Source organism: Hippoglossus stenolepis, chromosome 1 (assembly GCF_022539355.2).
Source record: "Hippoglossus stenolepis isolate QCI-W04-F060 chromosome 1, HSTE1.2, whole genome shotgun sequence".
NCBI lineage: Eukaryota > Metazoa > Chordata > Actinopteri > Pleuronectiformes > Pleuronectidae > Hippoglossus > Hippoglossus stenolepis.
This window is the reverse complement of record NC_061483.1, coordinates 2634910-2657489: the sequence shown is the minus strand read 5'-3', so window position 1 is coordinate 2657489 and position 22580 is coordinate 2634910. Positions and strand designations below refer to the sequence as shown.

The 22580-nt window shown below is 40.7% G+C and overlaps 2 protein-coding genes across 3 annotated transcripts; both read right to left on the bottom strand.

The window, feature by feature from the left end:
- Positions 1-202: 202 nt before the first annotated feature.
- On the bottom strand, positions 203-6329 carry LOC118111492 (V-type proton ATPase subunit d 1). The gene is made up of 8 exons (XM_035160146.2): positions 6111-6329; positions 4983-5154; positions 3775-3953; positions 3555-3634; positions 3039-3116; positions 2714-2890; positions 2469-2546; positions 203-1292 (listed from the first exon to the last, which is right to left on the bottom strand). The coding sequence occupies exons 1-8, from the start codon at positions 6235-6237 to the stop codon at positions 1131-1133; spliced, it is 1053 nt and encodes a 350-aa protein (XP_035016037.1). The 5' UTR covers positions 6238-6329; the 3' UTR covers positions 203-1130.
- A 1735-nt stretch (positions 6330-8064) lies between these two features.
- LOC118113492 (hatching enzyme 1.2) lies at positions 8065-12496 on the bottom strand. Of its 2 annotated transcripts, none has more exons than XM_035163256.2 (10): positions 12440-12496; positions 12279-12351; positions 11995-12025; positions 11853-11903; positions 11559-11687; positions 10633-10753; positions 10028-10206; positions 9159-9240; positions 8734-8897; positions 8065-8644 (listed from the first exon to the last, which is right to left on the bottom strand). In XM_035163256.2, the coding sequence occupies exons 2-9, from the start codon at positions 12318-12320 to the stop codon at positions 8765-8767; spliced, it is 768 nt and encodes a 255-aa protein (XP_035019147.1). In that variant the 5' UTR covers positions 12321-12351; positions 12440-12496; the 3' UTR covers positions 8065-8644; positions 8734-8764. The 2 variants fall into 2 exon arrangements, with proteins under 2 accessions (XP_035019147.1, XP_035019157.1); XM_035163266.2 differs by having other exon boundaries at positions 11995-12022; positions 12440-12467.
- Between the last annotated feature and the right edge of the window lie 10084 nt (positions 12497-22580).

Below are 22580 nucleotides of genomic sequence, written 5' to 3'. Positions count from 1 at the left end.
AGGGCCCCACATAGAACTCAACTGTTAAACGAGCCGCAGGAAAAACATGTTAAGATTTCAAACGCTGACATTTTCCAGTGGAAATATTAAAAAAAATTGCATTCTTTCTTATTGATTTTCGACTTACTTACTTTTATAAAAACTGGGTATTGTGATGACACTTTTTTTTTCTTCAAGTCCCCAGAATAAATTAGTTTCAAAGTCATTTCTATAGACCTGCGTTGGTGCAGTTTATTTCTTCAACCACATTTACAATAGACATTTCACAAGAAACAGAAATAAATCAATACATCATTTTTACAGCATAAGAAAAACAAAATCATACAGTCATCTTTAAATATCTATTCATCTTCTTTTAGTAGTTTAAACATTACGTTTGTCATATACTCGCAAGATTTTGCCTCATTCCAGCACGTTTATTGACAAACTTCACACAGGAACAGAGACGTCGACCAGAAGCTCCTGTTTTCTTAAATCTAACCACAATCCAGGGCTCACACATTTCACTTGTTAGGTTTTGGGGGAGTAAACCACAGTAATGACCAAACATGCCGACAAAACCTCGCACACAAAAACAGAAATAAATATGTTATATAGAGACTGACACCGAGCAAAGGAATGTTTTCATGTCTGCTTTGACGAGCTGAAGGTCAGACGATGCTGATCGGTGATAAGTGGAAATCGTAGTTAATTCAACTTCAGCTCTTTCATGTTCCTGCTCATCAGTCTGATCTTAGAAAGGCGGTTGGTGTTCAAACACCACACTGTGTGTCATCAGGTTTAGACAGTGAGAGGCGACTGTTTGAAAGTCAAATCAGTCGCCTCCTTTACCTTGTTAGCTCGTTAAAACAAGCACCAACCACCTGAGCTGATTTTCCTCGTTAAACTTTGTATTTAAGTTGATTATACGTTTTATTTTTTAGCAACAATGAGCCTGACGGGGAGTCACATGACAACAAACAAACTCAGGCGTCGAGAACCAATTCGCACCTACGAGTGAAGAATGGACAAAATGTAGCATCAATCTTTAACACCAAGCTGTGAGCGGAGACGCCGCGCAAGACGAAAGACTGAATGAAATGCTGATGGGAGGAAGAGGAGGAGGACTGAGAGAGGGAGGAAGAGAAGGCTTAAAAGATGGGAATGTAGTTGTCGATCTTGGCGCGGTGCCGCTGGGCGATGCACTCTGCGATCCACACGATGTTCCTGCACTCCTGCTCCTTCAGCTTGACGTAGGCGTAGAAGACGCTGAAGTGGAACTGGTTGAGGAAGGCCAGCTTGTTCAGCTTCACCTGAGACACAACACGGGGACAAGTGCACGAGGAGATGAAGTACACAAAGAGCACCGAGCCAAGAATCACAAACACACACCTTCCACAGCAGCGGACATGTGTCAATATGTCATCACCCATTGTTCTGCACACCGGCGCCGCCACACCCGATTCAGTGCCCATTTTATTATTCACACACCATCCAAGCGTCTATTGAACTCAGGGAATTTAATCTGTCAGCCCAACGCCAACTTGGTCATTCAAGTGTCAATTAACAACAAAGCACGAGCTACTCAACCACATTTCTGTCATTCACTCGTCAAATATCATTAACTTCACTACTGAACTTGACCCTTTGAACAATCTTTATTCAAATAAGCGCCTCAGCAACAAGTGTGTTTGTGAAGGAGGAGCAGCCGTTCTAAAATGCAAAGTCAGGGACTTAAAATTGGAGACGGACAGCGTGACGGCTCCCTCGCCTCCTCCATGTTAGCAAAGGCGACATGGACAGAGCTAAAAGGTCCAAGTAGTAGTTTCCGTCATTTAGTTACTTCTTCTAACTTTTGATGATATAGAAACGGGCTGAGACGTCATGATTGACAGATGAGACCGAATTGCAATTGGTCGAGATCAATGCTACATTAGCATGCTAACAGTGACAAAGCTAACTAAACCTGACAGTCATCAGGTGCAATGTTTACCATGGCCACCATCTTTGTTTAGCGTGTTAGCACAATAACGCGTCAACACACTGGTCTGGAGCATTGAGTGTACGTAAAGATGGACGACATGACAGCTACCAAAAGTGACGCGAAATCATCTGGACTGCCCCCTAGAGGCATGCTGCAGTATACGTCATAAACCCTGGCTCCTACATGTTAGTGGATGGGACATGGACTAAATAAAATTGTCAGAATTACACACCAAATACATATTCTCAAAGATGGTGTCTGCTGTTTCTGGTAATTCTTATCAAATCAATACATGTCCCATGTGTTTGGTTTAAATTATTCAGGCATCTATCAGTGGAATCAGGCTCCAAACCACGATCACTTCTGCACAGGCTCTGGCTCCAAATAACTTCAAGATAAGATGGCGACCTCTGGATTTTGTCTGTTTTGCACAATGGGAGGAAGCAGAGACGCGTCGTCTATATTTACAGTCACCATGCATTGTGTGTGTGATGATGTGTGTCACCTCGTGCTCAAAGAAGCGATCCTCCAGTGTTTTATCTCCAGGGTTGCTGCCGGCGCCTTCAAACAGCAGCTTGTACTCCTGAGGACGTGGACAAGTTCAGACACAGACTAATAATTAAAAACAAACGAGGCTGGATTCACTTTTTCTGGTGGACTGTACGAAAACTACTAATAACATTTCAGGAGCTGCGGTTTATGTTGAAATGCTCTGCTGATGTTTACAGGCCAAAGGTTTTTTGGACTTACAGGATAGAAATCAGCGACGGCCTTGACCTGCTCGTAGTCGTCAGCACGGGCCAGCTGAGCAAGGCCTTCTGGGTAAAGCTTGCCACAGTGGGGGAAGAGCTTGGCACGGTCCTCCTTGGACAGCTCGGTTCCGAACGAGTTGATGGTGATGATGAAGGCTCTTCTGTCGGCTTCGAACTGCGGCAGAGACAAGAAGAACAACGTGAACTGAGACTTTAATCCACAGGCAAAACACATCAACCTGTGAACTTCACGCCCGCTGCTGCTCACATGTAAACTACTCGGAACATGTAAATTCATCTATAGGAGCAGGGCAGAGACTCACCTCCAGAATAGGACACATGGTGTCTGCTGTGGTTCCTCCAAGGTTAGAGCAGAACTTATAGAACGCCTCCAGATAAGCCTGAAAGATCGAGGCACCAAATGAAGGAAACTCACACTACAATTACAACAATAATAATAATAATATAATAACAACACATGTTCGATCCTTTAGTGTTTTCAAAATCCCTTTACACATTAAAATAAAAAAGCTAAATCTGTTCTCAAATCAAATTGTCAGTAAAAACAGCTTATTATTAAAAATATAATCTCAGTGGTGCAACCAACACAGTTTATATCAATTACACAACATATTACAAATTGCAAGGTTTTGAAACTTCCAGTTTTTTAGGGGGATCTTTTGTAATTCATATATTATTTCTTAGGATTTTTTATCTCATATTTGTCTATTTTCTCTCAATAAAATCTACTATATCTCTTAATTGCATTTCACATCATCCTGCCTTAGCTTCTGTAAAGCACTCTGAAAGTACTTCACAACGATCATGCGGTGTTTTACCTTGTATAGTGTGTTTCGAATGATTTCAATGTTCATCTCGTCCAAGTCCTGTTCAGATATACAGTCCTGGAAGAATGCAGCTGAAAAGAACCTTTACATCAAATCAACAGAAGGTAACTTTGAATGTTTCTATAAGCTTTGGTGCATCTCTTGTTCAGGATGTAACATTACGACTTTTTACACTGTCTTAGGAAGTGTGCGTTTGTATGGCGCCACATACCCAGGGGCGTGTCCACCAGGATGGCGTTGTACAGCTCGGCGGGGGTCTGGGCGATGTTGACCGCCTCCATCTGCTCGAAGCTGCCCAGCGGGTGACACTTTGGCACCAGCTCAGAGATGGCCCGCTGGTGCAGAGTGCCCGTGATCAGCAGGATGACGTTATCGATCATGTAGCTGTACCTGAGGAGGGAACAGGAGAGGATTTGTCAGCTCGTCTGTGTGGAGTTAGATCCATTTCAAATGAACATTAACATTCTACCAGCATGTAGCGATTGTATACCATAAATTCATATTAAATTCGCTCCACTGGTCTAAATTAATTTCATTACAATGTTAAACAACTTGTCCCTGTAACGCAAAGCTAGAAACAAGAATGTGAGAAGAGCTGATACCTCCGCCAAGGCCCAACATGCTCCTCCAATTCAATCAAGCTGCACACACACCTCGATGTCTATCCTCTGAATGTTTGGTCATTTTTTGGTCAATTAATTACTATCTGTAAAAACTGTAAAACTGTCACGTTAATGGGTTCTTCCCTGAACTGCAACACATCCTTCCACCAGGTTTCGTGGTCATCTGTGCAGTCGTTATTATGTGACGCTGCTAACAGTCAGACTAGAAGGCCGCTCTGAGAGCACATATCTCCGCCAAGGCTAACGCCCTATCTCTCACCATGTCAAAGCAGCGCTTCCCATTAATTATCTAAACTGCGGCGAGCAGTTTCATAATGAAGCAAAAAGATTTAAGACTTCTCATAAGGACATAAGAGATGTCTGACTTGGTGTTTTGCTGTGTTGTATAGCCGTGTGCAGAGCTAATTGCCACATGCTTGCAGTGTAGTCTTAGTCATAGTTACAGCTGCCGTTGTGTGCGTACCCACAAATGGCTTTAATGCTGGTTTCTCTCATGTGAGCACGTGTCTTTCACTCTTGAGTCTTTGTACCTTTCACTCACAATCTGTAACCTGTGAGAGAAATGTGTGCATGCAACCCACTACCAGCATGGATTGAATGAACTCTGTGGGAACAACGCAGACAAAGTGAATTCCTAGATCCGGCCTTTTATCTGGATCTGGACCCAAATTGTATACATTTTCCCCTGAACCAAACCACATCCTTCTGTGTCCTGGTTATTCAGGCAGTATTTATTTGTAATCCTGCAAACGGACAGAGTGGAAACACAACAACGTATTTATCGCCTTAAGCTTACGTGATGAAGTCCATGAAGCTGGCCAGCGGCTCGTACGACTGGTTCCTCATGTGGCGAAACTCTACCACCATCTTCTCCTTCAGCTTGTCATCAATGACGGACACGGTCAGAGGAGACGCCTCATTGGCCAGGAAGCTGCCATAGTCTGTGCTCTGCAGGTGGAGCTTCAGGTCTGCATTGGGAGACACAATCATCATAGACATTTTCTGATCAGTGCTCGTCAAACAAATACTTATTTAACGTTTAGGCACAGCAGGGAACTTTTGTTATTTCCCTTCGGTTGCTCTCGTTGGAGGAACTGTCGGGTTTCTCTTTAATTTTTAAAAAAGGTCTTAAGTGCCTTGATATAATGTATGATGGGATTTAATTGATTTGAATCCATCATATTTCATTGTCAGCCATTTTTGAAGCAGTAATACTGAATGGAATCTCACAAAACAAGTTCGGTGGATAACTATAATAACAATTGAATATATTATAATAGAATGATCTGCCACTACACACAATTACCATTCATACTTGGTGTGATCAGTGAGAATGGATGTCCTGTGTGGCTGACGTGTTTCACTCAGTGGGGTTTGGTGATGTGCACGTGAAACACATGTTAACTATATGTAGTTGAACAGTATAAAAACACAGAGATGATCCTCTACACGTCACATGTCTGAAGAACTGTCAGAACTACAGTTTAGTGCAGTAACGTCACAGCTCGATCTTTAAACTGCTCGTTGACTCATCCACCGGAGCTCGAGCTGCGGAGCACGAGCTGTTCCCTCACAGTAAAGGGAACCAGGTAGAACCTCTTCCTGCTGCGCTTTCACTTCCTCTTCCTAAAAGAAAAATCCCCTTTAATGACCCAATGAACGACACAACCCTGGACTTAGCTGGGGGTTAGCATCATGCTAGCTGCTGCAGCGGGCGTACAGAACGACGTTTTGATCGTATAAAATGAAACTACAACAAATGACTGGTGTCAGACTCGGTGACTGGAGGAGTTGAATCGCACGATTAAACGCGACATAGGCGTTGACGCGCGGGAGCTAACCGCTAACGCCAGCTGAGGTTAGCCCGTGGGATTAGCCCCGGTGGCTAGCTAGCACGTCAGCCGCTAGCCGTGCGCGAACTCACCTTCCAGGGTCTCGCACTGGACGAGGTTCAGATAATCCGCCTGGGACAGGATCCCGGCCTTGAAGCCCCGGACCAGCCCCTCCAGGTATCCGTTGTCCACGTTAAAGTACAGCTCGGAGAAAGGCATCCTGTCCGGCGTCAGATCCGAGTCCGCTGCGGGAGGAAGAACCGAGAGGCTAACGTTAGCATCAGCTGACTGGCCCACGTGACTGTCACCTGACCGGTCATCTGCTGTCACTGCGCGTGAAATATCAGAGAAAATATGTATATAACATAATATATATATATATATATTAAATAATAATATATTAAATCTGAGCGTCTCTCAAGAAGAGGAGTTTATCTGTAACAAAACAATCTCACACTGGTTTAGAGTCGTGAAATAGAAGCTTTACAACAATAACTTTTCAGAATTTTAGATTTTTTTCTCAATATCAATATTTTATTTAAAAATATGAGAATCACTTAAGTCTACTAGGAGGAGGTGTGATTCTATGGTAATAATACAAGTTAGCATTGGTTTTGAGTCGGGGGGGTCAAATGTGGAAGACAAATCTAATTTTTAAAATATATTATTATTCATATGAAGTATAAGCAGACCTAAAATCTACCAGAACGAGGTGTGTCCTGTTTATCTAGGGCAATAATATTAAATTAATATGCACAAGGCCTTTAAAGATAGATAATAATTAATTAATAATTAAGTTAATAATCATCCCTTCTTATCTGAATCCAACTTTTCATATATTAGTTGAATTACATCAAAGTATTTTCTTATGAATGAAAAGTTTCGAAAACACCATCCTTCGCCTTGAGAGTTCTAGTTTAGGCATTTTGGTCTGTACAAGGATAACTGCAGAGGTGGAGGAAGGACTCTTACTTTGATTTACTTAAGTAAAAGTAGAAACTAAAAGGTAAAAATGTACTGAAATAAAAGTATACATTCACTTTTGACTTGAGCAAAGTAAGTACTTGCTTTGAAAATGTTAAAAGTAAAAGTACTTGTATGATATGATTACCTAAGAGTCTCTGTCCTGCAGCGATCTCTGTGCTCGGAGATGAACTCTATGTCCTGAAATTAACTTCTGGTATGAAGTAAATAAAACCGGTAAATAGATGCAGTCCATTGGGGGGAGTTATTCCAGGATGCAGAGATTAATAAGATAAAATAAAAGTGTTGCCTATTCTCTAATACAACCTTCTAATTTATCATTAACTGTGTCTACTGTATATTTTGTTTAATACAAAAATATCTCTGTCATATCAATACACAAGGCTGCAGATGATGCTACTGAAAACATCTTGTTGTCATATTAATTCATGGCTGAGTCATTGTGAGTTGGTTCTTCATCAGTGATGCTGGTGATGACAACATCATGTAAAAGCAAAAGCAGTGATTCAAAATAAAAAGAATATAAAAAGGAGACGACATTACACAGAAGCAAATAAATAAAAGCCGTACAAAATTAAGTGTGTAAAAAATTTCAAAATTCATTTACCTGATTTAATTAAAGACACCAGTTATCAAAATGATTTAACACCTACGGCAAAGGAGTGACGTGTCAAACTTTAATCGTGACATCAACAAGTTAGTGGAAGTATTTTGGAGGAATGGCATTTAGCAGAGTTCGTAAAAATAATGGCGACTCACAGGCATAATGTGTTTGCCACCCCCTAACCTTCACCTTAACCATCACAACTGAATGCCGAACCCTGACTTTAACATAAACCTAACCTTTCCTTTATAACCGGATTAGTTCTCACTGCTCCGACATCATCTCCTGAAACTTGTTATTGGTTATATGTGTCTGATTTCTGTGAACATTCATGGAGCTTTGAACAAACTGAAAACTGAGGTGAAGTTTGTCGTTCACCGGCAGGATGAGGAGAGCAACCCGTGACGTCAGGAGAGTGACGGAACACTGCCTCCTCTTGGTGGGAATAAAGACACACGTTTATTGTTGTGATTTTATTGTGGAAATAGTCCAGTGTAGAAATGATTACACAGTACAATGATTAGTAGTCTGGAAAAAAGGAAAACCCACAAAAATCAAAGACGTTTGACCCAGGCTGTCTTAATAATGTTATTGATTATTACTGTTAGCACAAATTAGATGTGTTTGTTTATCTCGCTGCTGATGCTCCACACACAATGAGCATTAAATGAAGTTTTTACTGAATATTTAAAAACAGCTTTCACAATTCACGAATGATCCATCACAGCAAACATCAGCCCCTCGATTTGTTCAGACTGTTTCAGGCCTGTTTCACTGCCTGGTAGTTCTGAGGAAACCCATCACCCAATCATCGTGAGAAAATCATTAAACAAAGATCAAATTCTTTTTTTTTTTTATAAATTCTGATACCAGATGAACAATAGAGTTTGCAGAAATACATGAAAACCAACTGCTAACAGAAGCTAATGTACACGTGTGGAGAGACGTCAGATCCCTGTCACGTGTCCTGCTGCTTTTGGATATTATTGTTGCTCTACATCAGAAATCCTGTTGAATTCTCTGGAGGTCGACACGTTCCTGGTTGGGGGAGAAAAAAAGATTTGATATTCCCACTCAGTTTCTACTTTGTTCTCCTAGTGGGATGTATTTGTTGCGTCCTCACTTACGTTAGCAGTGTGATGGGTTCCAGTTTAATTTTCAGACGCTGCATCGGTAAAGTTTGTTGATGCGGGCGACGTCATTCGAGCTCATGGATTTGGCCCTTCCAAAGTCGAGGTTGGGGTCGCTCCTGGCGAGGATGGTTGGCTTTCTGTTTTTGCTGAAGGCGTATCTTTGAAGAGGAGCCAAACACAACATTAACGTTTTTTGTCTTAGTTCATTAGCTCTGTTGTTATTCACCGACATTAGAAAAACACATTCACTGCATCAGTGTTGATCATTATGCTGCAAGGCGGGTGTTGTATATGCATGAAAATAATTTGATCAGATTCAAGAAACAAGTAAATAAACAAAACACAGAATCTGTTTAAAAAATTCGTCTCACTCAAGTAGCTTCAATGACGATGATGAATAAACCAACACAGAGACTCACTTGCTGTAATGCATAACAGAGTTGAAGTCGTAGGGAGTCGCCAAGTTGTTAGTGTTCTCTTTATCAAAGTTGTGTTCCTTTCCTGCAGAAGGAGAGAGACATTTTAAATTAAACTGAGTTTTTATCATTTTCACCTTTTCTTCAGTATGTAACCACTCTGAGAGAAAGTATCTCCACAAGTATTGAATTGATTATTTGGTGCAGATATTCATGATCCCCGGAGGATGAACCCTAATGGGTTGGATGGCGTTGCTAGAAGTATTGTAGAAGCGGCTTAAAACTATTATATTTCAGGGAAAACTATCGTACATAAGTCGTAGCCAAGAAAATAAAGATTTGAACAATAAATCAAAACAGCCAATGTTAAGGCGAACAAATCCTTGACTCCGCCCGCAAATCTTACCATGTGAAAAAACTACTTATATAAAGATTATTTTAAAAAACGCACATAAGCTTGGTTCATACTGGTGAGAAAGTTCAAGCTCCACCTCTGATTCGCTGTCGGTGTTTTATACATCTTCCGAGTATGATTGGCTGGAAAGAGGCTTTGGTCCATATTCACGTACGACATCACAACAAGCGTAAACACAGACGTAGGATCCACATTTTATATACTGATTATTAGAACTTCTAAATTATGAGACTATAGGATTGATTGTACATCGTGCAAAGGGGAAAATGATAGTACAAATACTATTGCCGTACGTCTGGCAACGTTACGATCTACAGGGCTAATATTCAGGATATTTTGTCTTAATTTTTGGGCCAAGGGAGGAAGTGGAGACGCGTCCTCCACCTTCATTTACAGTCCATGGCACAAACAGATGAAATTGGCACCGTGGAATGAAGGTTGTTGTGGATGAGCTCACCTGGAATAATGTTGTTGGTGAGGATTTGAATGTATTTGTCCCTGTCGGAGCGGACTTGCTCGTGGTGGAAACCCAGAGCGTGGAGGACCTCGTGCTGCACCGTGCCTTTGTACAAACAGCCGTTTTTCTTCAGGGAGACAGCCTGTCCTCTACTCTGACGGCCCACGTACGACCAGCACCTGACACACACACAGGGAAATTATTGTAAAAGACATATAGAAAAGTTACAGATAAGAAAGAGGTCACATTATCCATTTGGCTTTTAGAAGGACACAAGTGTTGTCTGATTTGAAACCTTTATCACCGGGACAACATCCTGTTTTCGATCCCTGCCGAGACCGTTACAAACAGAAACCTGTTTCCTGACCTGACTTTACTGTGGTTAAGACTGAACGTTGAGGCTTTAACAGCACGAGTGCAGCATCTGTTCTAAACCTGCTTGTTTGGAATGAGCTGTTTGTTGCATGCGGTGACGTTGGAGGCAGCTTTTCTCTCTGAAACTGGAAGAGTGACCTGCAGTGACTACGCCGCTGTAAACAAAGACACAATTCGAGGTTCGCTGAAGCGCAACTCAGTACACAGAGCCTCTGAGTGTGTGTTCCTACCCAGATCCAGAGTAGAAGTAGAGGTAATGCCTGTGATACCAGCGTCTCCACACAAAGCGAATGCATGTGTATTTGTGGAAGGACACCAGGCTTCTGATGATGATGTTGCGCTCTGTAGTGGCTGCGGAGACAAAGTACGAGCTGCGTGTTCTGTAGACCATCCTTCAAAGTGCAGTAACTTACATTCACAGTTTTTCAGATCATTCTTATTCAATTCAAAATATCTCTAAACACAGAACTTGGTGATATTGTCATGATTTCATGGGGGAAAAGTCAATATAAGAAGATAAGTTTTATTCGAAGTTCTAATGTTATTGGAAAAAGTCAATGTTATGAGTAAAATACTGTAATTTAATGAGGAAAACATAAATAATATGAGAATAAAGTCATAAAATAATGAGAAAAAAAAGTCAATATTATGAAAATATAGCCAGTATTATGATAATTAAGTTATTATTTAATGTGAAAAAGTCAATAACATGAGTTGATGTCAAAATTTTTCATTTTAACGCAGGTCATAGCCTGATCTTCTGATATTCCTCCTCTAAAATGACATGAAACCTAAATAATAATAAGTAAACTCTGGAGTATGAAAGTAAAACTACAATAGTGTGAGAATACCCCAACATTCAAATAGCTCATTAGAGGGTCAGCAGATAAATCTGAGGGAATGTGAGATGATTAGTGGAAGAAAAAAACAAATGCTTTCATATTATTACTTTTTTTTAAAACTAGATATGAAATACATTGAGAAGAAGTAAAAGCATCTCAAAAATATAGATGTACTTAGACAACGCAGCTTTTCTACTGAAGGATTTAGTTTTTGTGCGATAATCTCTTTTCGACCGCTGTGGAACGTTTTTTAGTTTTTACTGGAAACAAAGCTGACGTTGACCAGACCGGTTTTTTTTGTGGATCAGACTCACTGTATCTGGAGGAGATGGCCACTGGCACTCGGACATAGCTTCCTCTTTTAGGCCACGCGCAGCCAGTGGATGTGCAGGGGTCTGCGTTCCGCTGTACATTTTGCGCAATGTCGCCAAAGACCAGATTTCCTGAAGAACAACGACACAGAATCTGGAGGTTTACACATTTTTCATTTTCATACCAAAACTAAAGAGCGATCTAACTTTTGTCACTGTTCAAGTATCACTTTATTTCAGTCATCAGGTTTTTCTATTTCGGGCAGAAAAGTTGGACCATATGAAATTCTTTCTCACGTAAGCCATCGTTGACTTTTTCAAGGACATCAGAGACTGCTGGAGATTCGTCTGCAGGTCAACACAGGAAATATCAGAAACAAGTGGCAGCAGAATAATTTTTAACGTTAACATGTGGAAAACTCTCCATTATTAAACTCACCCAATTCATTTGCTTCATCAGCTGCATACTGCTACACAAAGCCACAACGTTACACATCAGATGCTGTTTGAAAATCTCCTATCTGAAATTGTGGAGGTTCCTTTACGGACCCTTTGCACCAGCTTTCTTTAAACTTAAAGGCTCATTGAAAAACAATTCAATTATTTCTCAAACACGTCGTCACCACGCTCGTAATAGAGATGATTTTTATTTCAGCTGATAATGTGAAGATGCCTGGTTTTCACAGGACAGTGTAACATCAGGATCCCAGTGTTGAAACTTACTGCAGTGAAGAAGAGGAGGAGGAGGAGGAAAACAGGAGTCATGATGCCGGTCCTCTCAGGTTGAAGTTCAAATCTGAAAATACACAGAAATAATCAGTGTTTTGAGGAATAAATCAGATGCAAATAAGTTTGGTGAGAATAAAAAGACCAGAGGAGTTTACCTGTTGTTCCAGGAGTCTGGTGCAGTGTGACGGCAGCTGCTCGGCTCCTCAATCTTTATAGGCCGCTCTCACGGGGTGTGGCTGAGGTTTCATCCGCAGGCACAATATGAAGCTGCTCATTTGGAAAAATCTAAAACATAATGATTTAACCAGCAAAGTGAATATATCCAGTGGTGGAGGATGTTTTCAGATTTGCAAGTAGAATTTAAATACACCAACATAAAAGATACATAACAATATACACAACAATATATATGGATTAGTAATTAAGTACCTCAAAGCACAGTTTAGGTACTTTGTTAATGTGGGGTAGTGTAATCTTTAAGAAAACACGCATCATGTGTTTTGTGTGTAAAGTCTTTAATTTGCATTTAGCTGCCACGTGATTGTGTTGGATTGCAAAGTCAAATATTTCCAGCTGAGTCGCAGTCGAGGTTGAAGAACAACATTTTAACAATGAACCCTCTGGCTTGTTGAGAAAACAATCTGCGGTAGCCATGACTTTCATTTCGACACATGCGCTTCTTGACGTTAAAGCCTGGACCAGTTTTACATAAAGAAACTCACACAAGATTGTGCTGCCCTACATCATTCATCTTTTAGCACTTGTCAAGTGTGTTGTTGTTAGACGGAAGAATGTTTGAGAATGGATGAGTGATTTTCCACTGACAACCTGAAAATGGCCTATTGTTCACTTTGTTAAAGGGGCAGTTGAGACACAACGAGGAAACGCGTCTTATTTTCATAAGCGTCTCGTAAAACGACATGAATTCAATGCACAAATTAACAATATACAGAGAGAGATATCGAGAGATTTTACCTCCGAAAGGAAGATGATAGGAAAGGATCAAAGAAAGGTGATTATCTACTCAAACTCATAAATAAAAAAGCTCAAAAGTTAATATTAAGCAAAATCTTAATGAAATAATAACACCACTATGTTTACTCATATGTACGTGAATGTGTCGCAGTATTTCAAGAAGGGCTGCAACCACCAATTATTTTCATTGTGAAGAATTTTTCTTCACAATAGTTTTCGTTTCAAAATGTTTAAATGTTCAAAGGTTGCAGCTGGACAGGAAGGTCAAGTTCTGAGTGTTTCAAAGGGGTCGAGGTTAGTTCAGTCACGTCAGAAATAACAACAGCTGTACGAGTTTGAACACAGCAGAGATTAAAGATTTGAGATAAGATTAATTACGAAATCAAGCGACAATGACGAGTGCTGGTGCTGCTGAAGTGTGTACAGTAGCCATTGTTACTACAAGACTCATCACTCATGAAACTATCTGGAAGCTCTATAGAAAAAAAAACTCACCTGCCTTTCCAAGTAAATTGACGCTAACGCTCGACTCCCATTACAGAGAAGATTATGTTCTCTGGAATGTTGCGTGGCTGCATGTTCACACGTTTGACAAATAGATGCTGGGTTGCGCAGTTGTTCATACAGGTTCTACAGTGAAGGTTTCTCACACTACTACTTACATCCCGGTGCCTACTGAACTAGCTAAAGATGATCATGTGGAATATGAATTGTGTGCAATGATGTTTACAGCTGTGTCACAATGCAGGGGCCGCATTCTTCAGAGGCTGCATTTGAAAACCAATAGCGTCACGGCGGCGCGACTGGACCGTCCCATTTTGAAGCTTCCTCCATGTGTGCTTCATTTCATCCCCAAGATATGAAGGCTCCAACCGGTGGATCCTTTTTTGGACCTTAGCTATCCCAGGATTCATTGCACTTTGGTGACTTTCAAAGAGGTTATGGTGCCGGCAACTCAACCGCTAACAGTATGATCAAAAAACCAAGGGCCATAAAAACGTTCTCGTTGTGTCCAACTGCATGGGCAACTCCAAATGTGCGAGACCAGCTGGTGATGCCGATCAAGGAAATCCTCCATAAACCAGACCGTCTCATTTCGGTTCAGTCCTCGTGATCTATGCGGCCCCGCGATGACCGCCTCCTTCGTGGGCCACGTAGACCACGACCCCAGAATTGGGACACAGCTTATATCTTGTGTCTTTAACGCTCATTTGGGGGCTTCTGTTTCGAAAAACTGGTCTTCCTGTTACAGCCGGTTCAAACAGGCCCATCTCAAACTCTATTACTCATGATACTTATCATTTCACCGATATCCTTCCTACAGAGAAATTGTGAAATCTGTGTTTGTGGCATCACAAATGTTGGAAATAGTTAGAAAATCTGTTTGTTTCAGTTTTCTCCTGAACATGCTGGCCCCAGTTAACATTGAAATCTGTGTGGGAGGTCAATGGTTCATATTTGAGGTTCATGGCACAAAATATCCTCATTGTGTGACGTTTATCTTTGTTAATGTTTCTATATTTAAGAGCTTTGTCTTTCGGTTTGAGAGCACGTGAGTGTTTGTAATTTGCTGAGGCTTTCTGAACTCATCAGACATTTTGATTGGGAACAATTCTATGCCTCTTTTCAGTCGATCAAATGTAATGAATTTTTAAGTTCAAGTCCATTCTTTTAGATGTACACGCATTGGGTGGCTTTGGCTCTGTAGGTAGAGCGGGTCGTCCACCAGGGTCGGTGGTTTTTATCCCCGGCTTCTCAAGTCCACTTGCCAAGCTGCATACAGAAGATTTTTCACGTCAGATACTTGAGCACATGATGAATAGACGTCTCTGAGCAGTGGAACATAGTTTCGCTCATACTTACAGAAGCACACAATAGCTGAATGATGTGTGACAGGAGAATGACAGTTATGTAAGGAGCATGTTTACCACTGTCGGCTGTGTGGCCCCATTTCTGGGTGAAAGGGCTTAGAACATTAGAACAGAGACTGTCCAAACCAGAAAAACAGCACCTATCCTTTGTCCAAATGTGCAAAAATATTTTCCACTGTTGGGTCCTAAACGTCATGGGCGGAGGATCAAGGAGGATGGCTGCACGTATGAACGTTGGTTTCAGGTTTGATCAGATCCATGATGAGTGTTGAACATGTCCGCACCACAACCATGGACGTTAATCTCTGGAGCTGGTTTCAGACACGCACTGAACTCCAGATAATCTCCTGAGTCAGTTGCTGCATATACTGTATTCTCCACAGTTTCTCCTGCCAGCCCCCAAGTAAAAACTCTGGATAATATCCGAGTGAGCCCATGTGAGAACAGAGCAGAGTCAATGACATTTTCTAACACACGATGGACGTAAAATGAAATATCTCAGGATGAAAAAGAGGAGCCTTACCCGTAAAAAGACCTTGACCAAGACATCAACTTGGAAAGATTATAGAGTTTTGGTGATGAGGTCCGACGCCGGTGTGGATGTGTTGATTTTGCTCGATCCTACTTTTACCGAGCTATATTTGTGAGATCCAACCCCGATGACCCGGTTGATATTGTCAGTGACATTAGAGCCTTCTGCTTTCAATCAGCAGCAGGGTGCACTGTTGCCAACATGACCGATTCTCAAAACTGGAACAGCACATCCTGCCAGTCTCCGCTGAGTAAGATCTCATCATTCAGCAAAGCACAATGGATCATCAGTCAAATCAGGGAAATTATAACAAGTATAACATAAGGGTTTACGCTTCCTTTCCAATGATCCAAATAATTTCTGCTTGTTGGTGATTTGTTGGGGGGCCTGTACGATTGAATCAAGTTCAACATACCCAGGATATGTTTTCATCATCTGGCTTCAATGAACCTGACATTGGTCGTCCTGGATAATCTGTACAACAAGACTGGTTATCAACTGGCCCAGTTAACCTTGGTTTCCTAGCTGGTATTTTCAGAACCATGAATAAAGTTCTGAATATATTACAACAAGAAAAGCTGAATCCTGCAGGTAGAGTTGCTTTTATGCCAGAGTAGAAGCTAAATATTTTTGAGCTATTATTAACGGTCATGTAATGAATTGATTACACATTGTGATTGATAATCATGACTCACTTTAACGCATGAAATTGCACCCTAATAATTCACTTTGTTCAATTGCACATTTGAATGTCACTAAAACTGGACTGGCATGAATCAGCGTTTCTTCTTTATTCATGTTTCTGATGCTGCTGCTCATAATTAACTCTGCTTCTTCCACATGAACATGCTCGTAGCTCGACAGGAAAACCCCGAGTCACCTGAGCCAGTTGACCAGCTTCGTCCTACAGGTTATGCAGAACGACCAATGTTAGGTTCAGTGAAGCCAGATAACGATCCTGAGTATGTTGAACTAGCGTCATAGTTCAGGCGTTTTGAAATGTATTGGAATGTTTTTGGAATTAATCTAGGTTTGACACCAAGATGGCTAGGTGTTAGGTATCTAGGTCGAGTGGTTAGAGTTACCTGAAACACAAAGCAGCGCTGTCTGTCCTCTACTGACACACCCTTTACCACATTTACATGTCACAACAACACATGCACAGCATTAATGTGACAGTGGTATGGCAGTGAAGCAGAACCACATCAGGGAAACTCCAGATTGGCTGTTGTCCCCGTTTTAGTGGCAGCGTCAGATGTCTTTTTACTTTTAGAAACGTTGCAGAGAAACTCCGTCCTCGGTGAGATATATCTCAAACCCTCTGCTCAGCAGCATACTGTGTGTTTACATTACCTTTTAACCATTCCTGATTCATTTCAATTACATTTTACACACATATTGTCAAGGCTCTTGTAAAGTCAAACCCTGAAGATGTTATAGAGAAACTCAACAGTTCCAACAATAAGCACTAATGTATCGGTCCGTTTAAGACTCCTTTTGGATTAATTTAAAATATAATTTAATGTTTTATTTTGTTTTTCTCAACTTGTGTGTCTGGTTGTTTTACTTCCTGTTTTTAGAACCTTTTCACTTTCTGCACTTATTACAAAACTTGGCATAACCTGCCCTCTACTGGCCTGAACCATGTACAGCCCTTCAGCACTATATCATCATATATATACAGTATATATATATAGGGACATTGATGTATATTCATGATGTATGTGGGGATATTGATATATATTTACGATGTATATGGGGACATTGATGTATATTTACGATATACATGGGGACATTGATGTGTATTTTTGATGTATATGGGGACAGAATGGGGACACTTGTCCTCCTTAAAGTACGGAAATATTATCAATTGTATTTAAAGTAATAGTACTAATAGTAGAAAAAGGGGATATGTGGCAGTACTTTAGAAATAATCCAAACACTTCATCAATGGCAATTGTATTTTAATCGATAGCTCGATGAATTGTTGTAGTTCTATTTGGCACATTATTATTTTGACCTGATGATGGTGCTAGATCAAAACTCAGGGCCTCACCAACGTTTTACCAATTCTTCCTGAGGCTGATCATAAATGTCTGAACCAATTTTCACCACAATCCGTCCAACAGCTGTTTAGAATGTGTGAGAATCTTTAAAAACAGGTGAAAAAAAAAGTTCCCCAGGAATGTGTTTGTTGTTGTGACTCGGCGACAAGAGGCTGATGTGACTCATTCCTCCAGGGAAAATAATATGGCTACTGAAAATTCTGAAAGATTTTCCTCACAAACCACTTTTTCGCTTAAAGTCATAAATACAAGAAAGAAAACAACATAGCTCAGAAATTACCAAAATTTAGTTTTTCTCATTTGCTCCTCTGGACTTCCCTGTCAAAGAAAAAAGAAAATCAACTTCATCGTCATCGAAGTAGTTTTACTTCCTGTCTGTGGGACTCACCCTCGTGTCCAGTTATCCAGTTCATCTGGCCCAACCTCATGCCTCCTGTGTGGCTCCTCCTGTTTTCTATACTGTTCTTTGTTTGACTTTCTATAAGCCTGATTTATTCTCATGACATATTCTTCTTTCTACAGAATACATTTTGAGTTCTGAAATCCATGCACAAACACACAGTAATTAGCAGGTTAATTCTAAAATTAAAACAATCATAAAAGTTTAAAAGTTGACTTGAAGTTGGGGTCAATTTATGTTTCACTCCCATCGATCATTATCATTACTGTTGTTCATGTTTTTAGAACCTTTTCACTTTCTTTCTGCACTTATTACAAAACTTGGCGTACCCTGCCCTCTACTGGCCTGAACCATGTACAGCCCTTCAGCACTATATCATCATATATACAGTATATATATATATATATGGGGGACACTGAGGTATATTTATGATGTATATGAGGACAGTGATGTATAAGAAGATCAAACTTCATCGTCATCATCCAGCTGGAAGCTCACATCAAGCGCATGGAAAGTCCATATAAACATAATGTCTCTTTCTTTCCCATTTGCTGGGTCCTGCACTACGAAGCGAGTTCAACATACCCAGGATATCTTCCCGCTATCGAGCTTAACTTAACCTAACAAATACTAAAGGGAGTTTGTGAATAAGTGCTGAAAATATTCTTTATAAACAACCACAACAATAATGATGATGATGATCCTGGAGGGAAAAGATCAATTGATTCCATCTTCAAATAAAACTTTACAGAGATTTTATGTCTGTTTTAATTTGTAAGAATAAACCCGTAACGTGACATATGTAACACGTGTGTGTGTGAGAGAGTTTTTCAGGGCTTGAAATGTCGTCTGAAAAACAAGGCAGGTCATAGACGTACAAAGAAAAGTTGAAAATATGAGGAAACAACGGTGAGTTTACCAGAAGCAGGTTTTGTCAAACAGAACAATGAATAGATATCACATCACAAACAATGAAGGTCTTATAAAACAAAGGAGGAACACATTCGGGTGGGGCAGAAATCAAAACACACAAAGTGAAAGAGAAAATACAAAGTCAAGTACTCACCAAGATGCTGGGGACATGCACCCAGGTCTGCTCAACCTGTGGTGGGCCGGCCTTAGAAGAGGGTCTGTTGTGATTAAGATGTTGAAACACCCGATGACACTAAAGTACACAACTTAAGATATGTCACTAACATCGCATAACATCAACTGGTTGCATTACTTAGTGCGGCAGAACGTACATTACGTATTCACCATCTTGTCCTATGTTCTAAAATGGGACAGTGTTTAGTTTTAAAAGGCATAGAGGTTATGTTGTGGATCTACTGAGCGGACACATGGCTTTCATAGTGCGGATTTACCTTTATCCTCAGGTACCCTGTGTCATTGATTACAAGGTCAAAACACTCGATGACGCTAAGGTGCACAACTGAAGTTATGTCTCTAACATCCGCTGGTGGCAACTAACACCTGCTAACATCTACTGGTAGATCGTAAGCTAATGTAAATCAGACTTTTAGAGTTACTTGTAAACACAAAACAAACCTACAACACAAAGCAGCTCTGTAAGTGTCTCGACTGTTTGGGTTACAGCAAATTTCCATCAGGGTGTGGCAACTGACGCACCCTTTACACCATTCAGTGCATAACATTAACATGAGTGTGTGATGGCATCAATCAGATCCACAGAAGAGGAACTTCAGATTGACTGTTGGCCAAGTTTCAGTGCCGGGGTCAGACGTCTTTTTACTTTCAGAAAGGTGCACAGATCTTGACGGCCTCTGTGAGCTGTTCTCAAAACCCCCTCCTCAGCAAGATGTTTACATTCCACTTCTGTTGAGAGGATGAATGAAAATATCGAAGAAAGCAGAAAACACATGGATGTGAATTAATGGGGCGACGCCGGCGAGCTAGTTCAGGCAGCCAACTCGAGCTGCGCTGCGCCAATCATGTGACCTCACTCTCCACAACCATCTATAATACACACCCACCTTATCAGGTGGTCTATTTAAGCAGAGAGAAATTTCCCACTTCCTCTGCAATCATTTCTGAACTGGTCCATTTATAAATCAATCAAATAAATAAATCTATTAGACACTCAGGTTGGTAAAAGTTGTTGTTCATGAAGAGTCATTCTCTCTGCACAGACGGAAGGAAATTCTGGGAAGGAATCAAGAAAAACTGAGTTCTCTAATAAATGAAGATGTAGCGGGATCCCCAGAAGTCAGCTGGCTGGGAAATAAAATGGATGGTTTACAATCTGCAGTAACGCACAGTTTGATAATGTTGGCATTCCTATCTGCAAAAGAACCATACTTATGAACTGGAAACCGAGAAAACCTAATTGTTTCTGTTTATTTAAAATAAATAAAGGACTTCATAGCTGATAATCACGGAACGTGCAGCCTCAGCAGTGCAGGAGCATTACTGAGACAATGATTTACAAGAGCCATGGACACTTTACGAAGAATATATACAATAGACATTTAGGTTAAGGCTCTGTTTTATTTAGAATATGAATAGAATACATATAAACTCTGTTGGTAGAGCAATAAGCACCGTTATGAAGGACTGGGTGATGCAGTGTACCCAAAGCAAGGAACTATACTTTATTTTACTGTATATAATTTATCTTTAACCTCTTGTGTACTGTCTGGTGTTGTAGTCGTGATGTTGGTACATATAAATAAATGAAATTAATCACAATTCGAATAAATAAATAGAATCTCTACCCACAGAGAGTAAGTTTAGACCACATCTGTTTTGGAGGATTCTTCATTAATGTCTGGTCAACCAAACCCGATGGTCTTCATCCGATTCCTACAGAGCAGTAAATAGATCAAGAACAAATTACTTTGTCATGCGTCAATGAAGCTACAATAGAAAAATCTATAAAGCCTCAATGATGAAAGTCTTACCCAACATTTAGCTTGGCTTTCTATTTCCGTATTACTAAGTTCTTGTCAAGGTGAGTCAGAGTAGATACGATGATGGAAGCAGTCTAACCAGAAATCTGCCAAGGACACTTGGCATTTAATCCTCTACATGACCTTACCCTCTCTAATCTTAGGAGAACACATGTACACGACAAGTCTGATAGATCTTGTCGAGACTTCTGAATTATCATTGCTAAGAATAATTCTGCTTTCTGTTCTTTCTCCTCTATGATGAAACACTTGCATCGCTCTCCAAGCTGGGCTTAAAGTGTTCAATTTTGATTTTGGTTTATATGGTGCCATGTGCCAAGTTCACTAGATATATTCCCCTACAGGCGCATTTGGGGGGAACCTTACTAGGTAGTAGTTTCTCCTGCAGGCCAATGCAGCTAGGGAGAATGGCCACGCTGCGGCGGTGAATGGCGCACACATAGCAGATACCGATCCATAAGTCAGGCTCCGAATTCGTGCAGTTTTGGGGGGTTACAAGTATTTGCTCATCACTCCCATCATTCCTGTGTAATCATATGGGGGAGTGATTAAGTTGGAGCCTAGACGCCAAACACTAAACCTGTTGTAATGCTGCAATAAATGTTTGAACGTGAATTGTTTGACTGAACTGTATTTTGTGGGACATTATCCACAGGTTTCTGAGGGGATGTTGACTGAGCTTAGAGAAGCCGACAGACCCGACAATTTTGCGGTTTTGTTCTATATTTGCGTCCAGAAAATTGGATTAACTTTGTTACTGTGCTTTTACTGCAAGTGTATTGTGAAATAAATACATGAAAACAAGGAAGGAGGAAATGATCTCAACATTTTTATGTGCAGTGCTGATTCATCAGAAGCAGGATGTGTTTAGCAAAACATTTAGCAAAACAAGTTTGTCAAAGGTTTGTTGTTTAGATGATGGATGGATTAATACTCAATTGTCTCTTACGAGAAACACATTTCATTCCCATGGGAAACACCTCCCATTCAAAAAAATGTTCATGGACAGATTTACACTGATCTTGGTGTAAATATCACTTGGAAGAGTTTCTCCAAATGATTAAGTTTGGAAGCTGATCGAACCCGGGGGGTTGATGCTGAATGCTGCGATGGCTGCAGACGACAATAAAACGGATGTTTCTCCTGGCTGCAGAAAAGTGTTGCGGATGGTCAGTGTGTGTGTGTGTGTGTGTGAGAGAGAGATGGGGAGGGAGAGAGACATTTATGTTGTATGAATTTCTTTTAGTATCATTATAAAACAGTGGCAGGACACATGTAGTGTCAAGCATTCACCCTTGAACAAGCTTGAAGCTGGTCAAGAAGTTACCAGTGTTAACTTCAGCTCCATAGGACACACACACACACACACACACACACACACACACACACACACACACACACACACACACACACACACACACACACACACACACACACACACACACACACACACACACACACACACACACACACACACACACACACACTAAACTTTTACTGTGAAACCTGAAAACCTGTGATG

Bases quoted from the DNA above. Each gene is read 5' to 3' on its own strand.
- LOC118111492 (XM_035160146.2), bottom strand. From the start codon at position 6,237: ATGCCTTTCTCCGAGCTGTACTTTAACGTGGACAACGGATACCTGGAG. The intron at 5,155-6,110 runs GTGAGTTCGCGC...CTCCCAATGCAG, and splicing joins CCAGTGCGAGACCCTGGAAG to ACCTGAAGCTCCACCTGCAG. The intron at 3,117-3,554 runs GTAAAACACCGC...TCGATCTTTCAG, and splicing joins TTCGAAACACACTATACAAG to GCTTATCTGGAGGCGTTCTA.
- LOC118113492 (XM_035163256.2), bottom strand. From the start codon at position 12,320: ATGACTCCTGTTTTCCTCCTCCTCCTCCTCTTCTTCACTGCA. The intron at 10,207-10,632 runs GTAGGAACACAC...TGTGTGTGTCAG, and splicing joins TACTTCTACTCTGGATCTGG to GTGCTGGTCGTACGTGGGCC. The intron at 8,898-9,158 runs GTGAGTCTCTGT...TCCTCTTCAAAG, and splicing joins TCTGTTATGCATTACAGCAA to ATACGCCTTCAGCAAAAACA.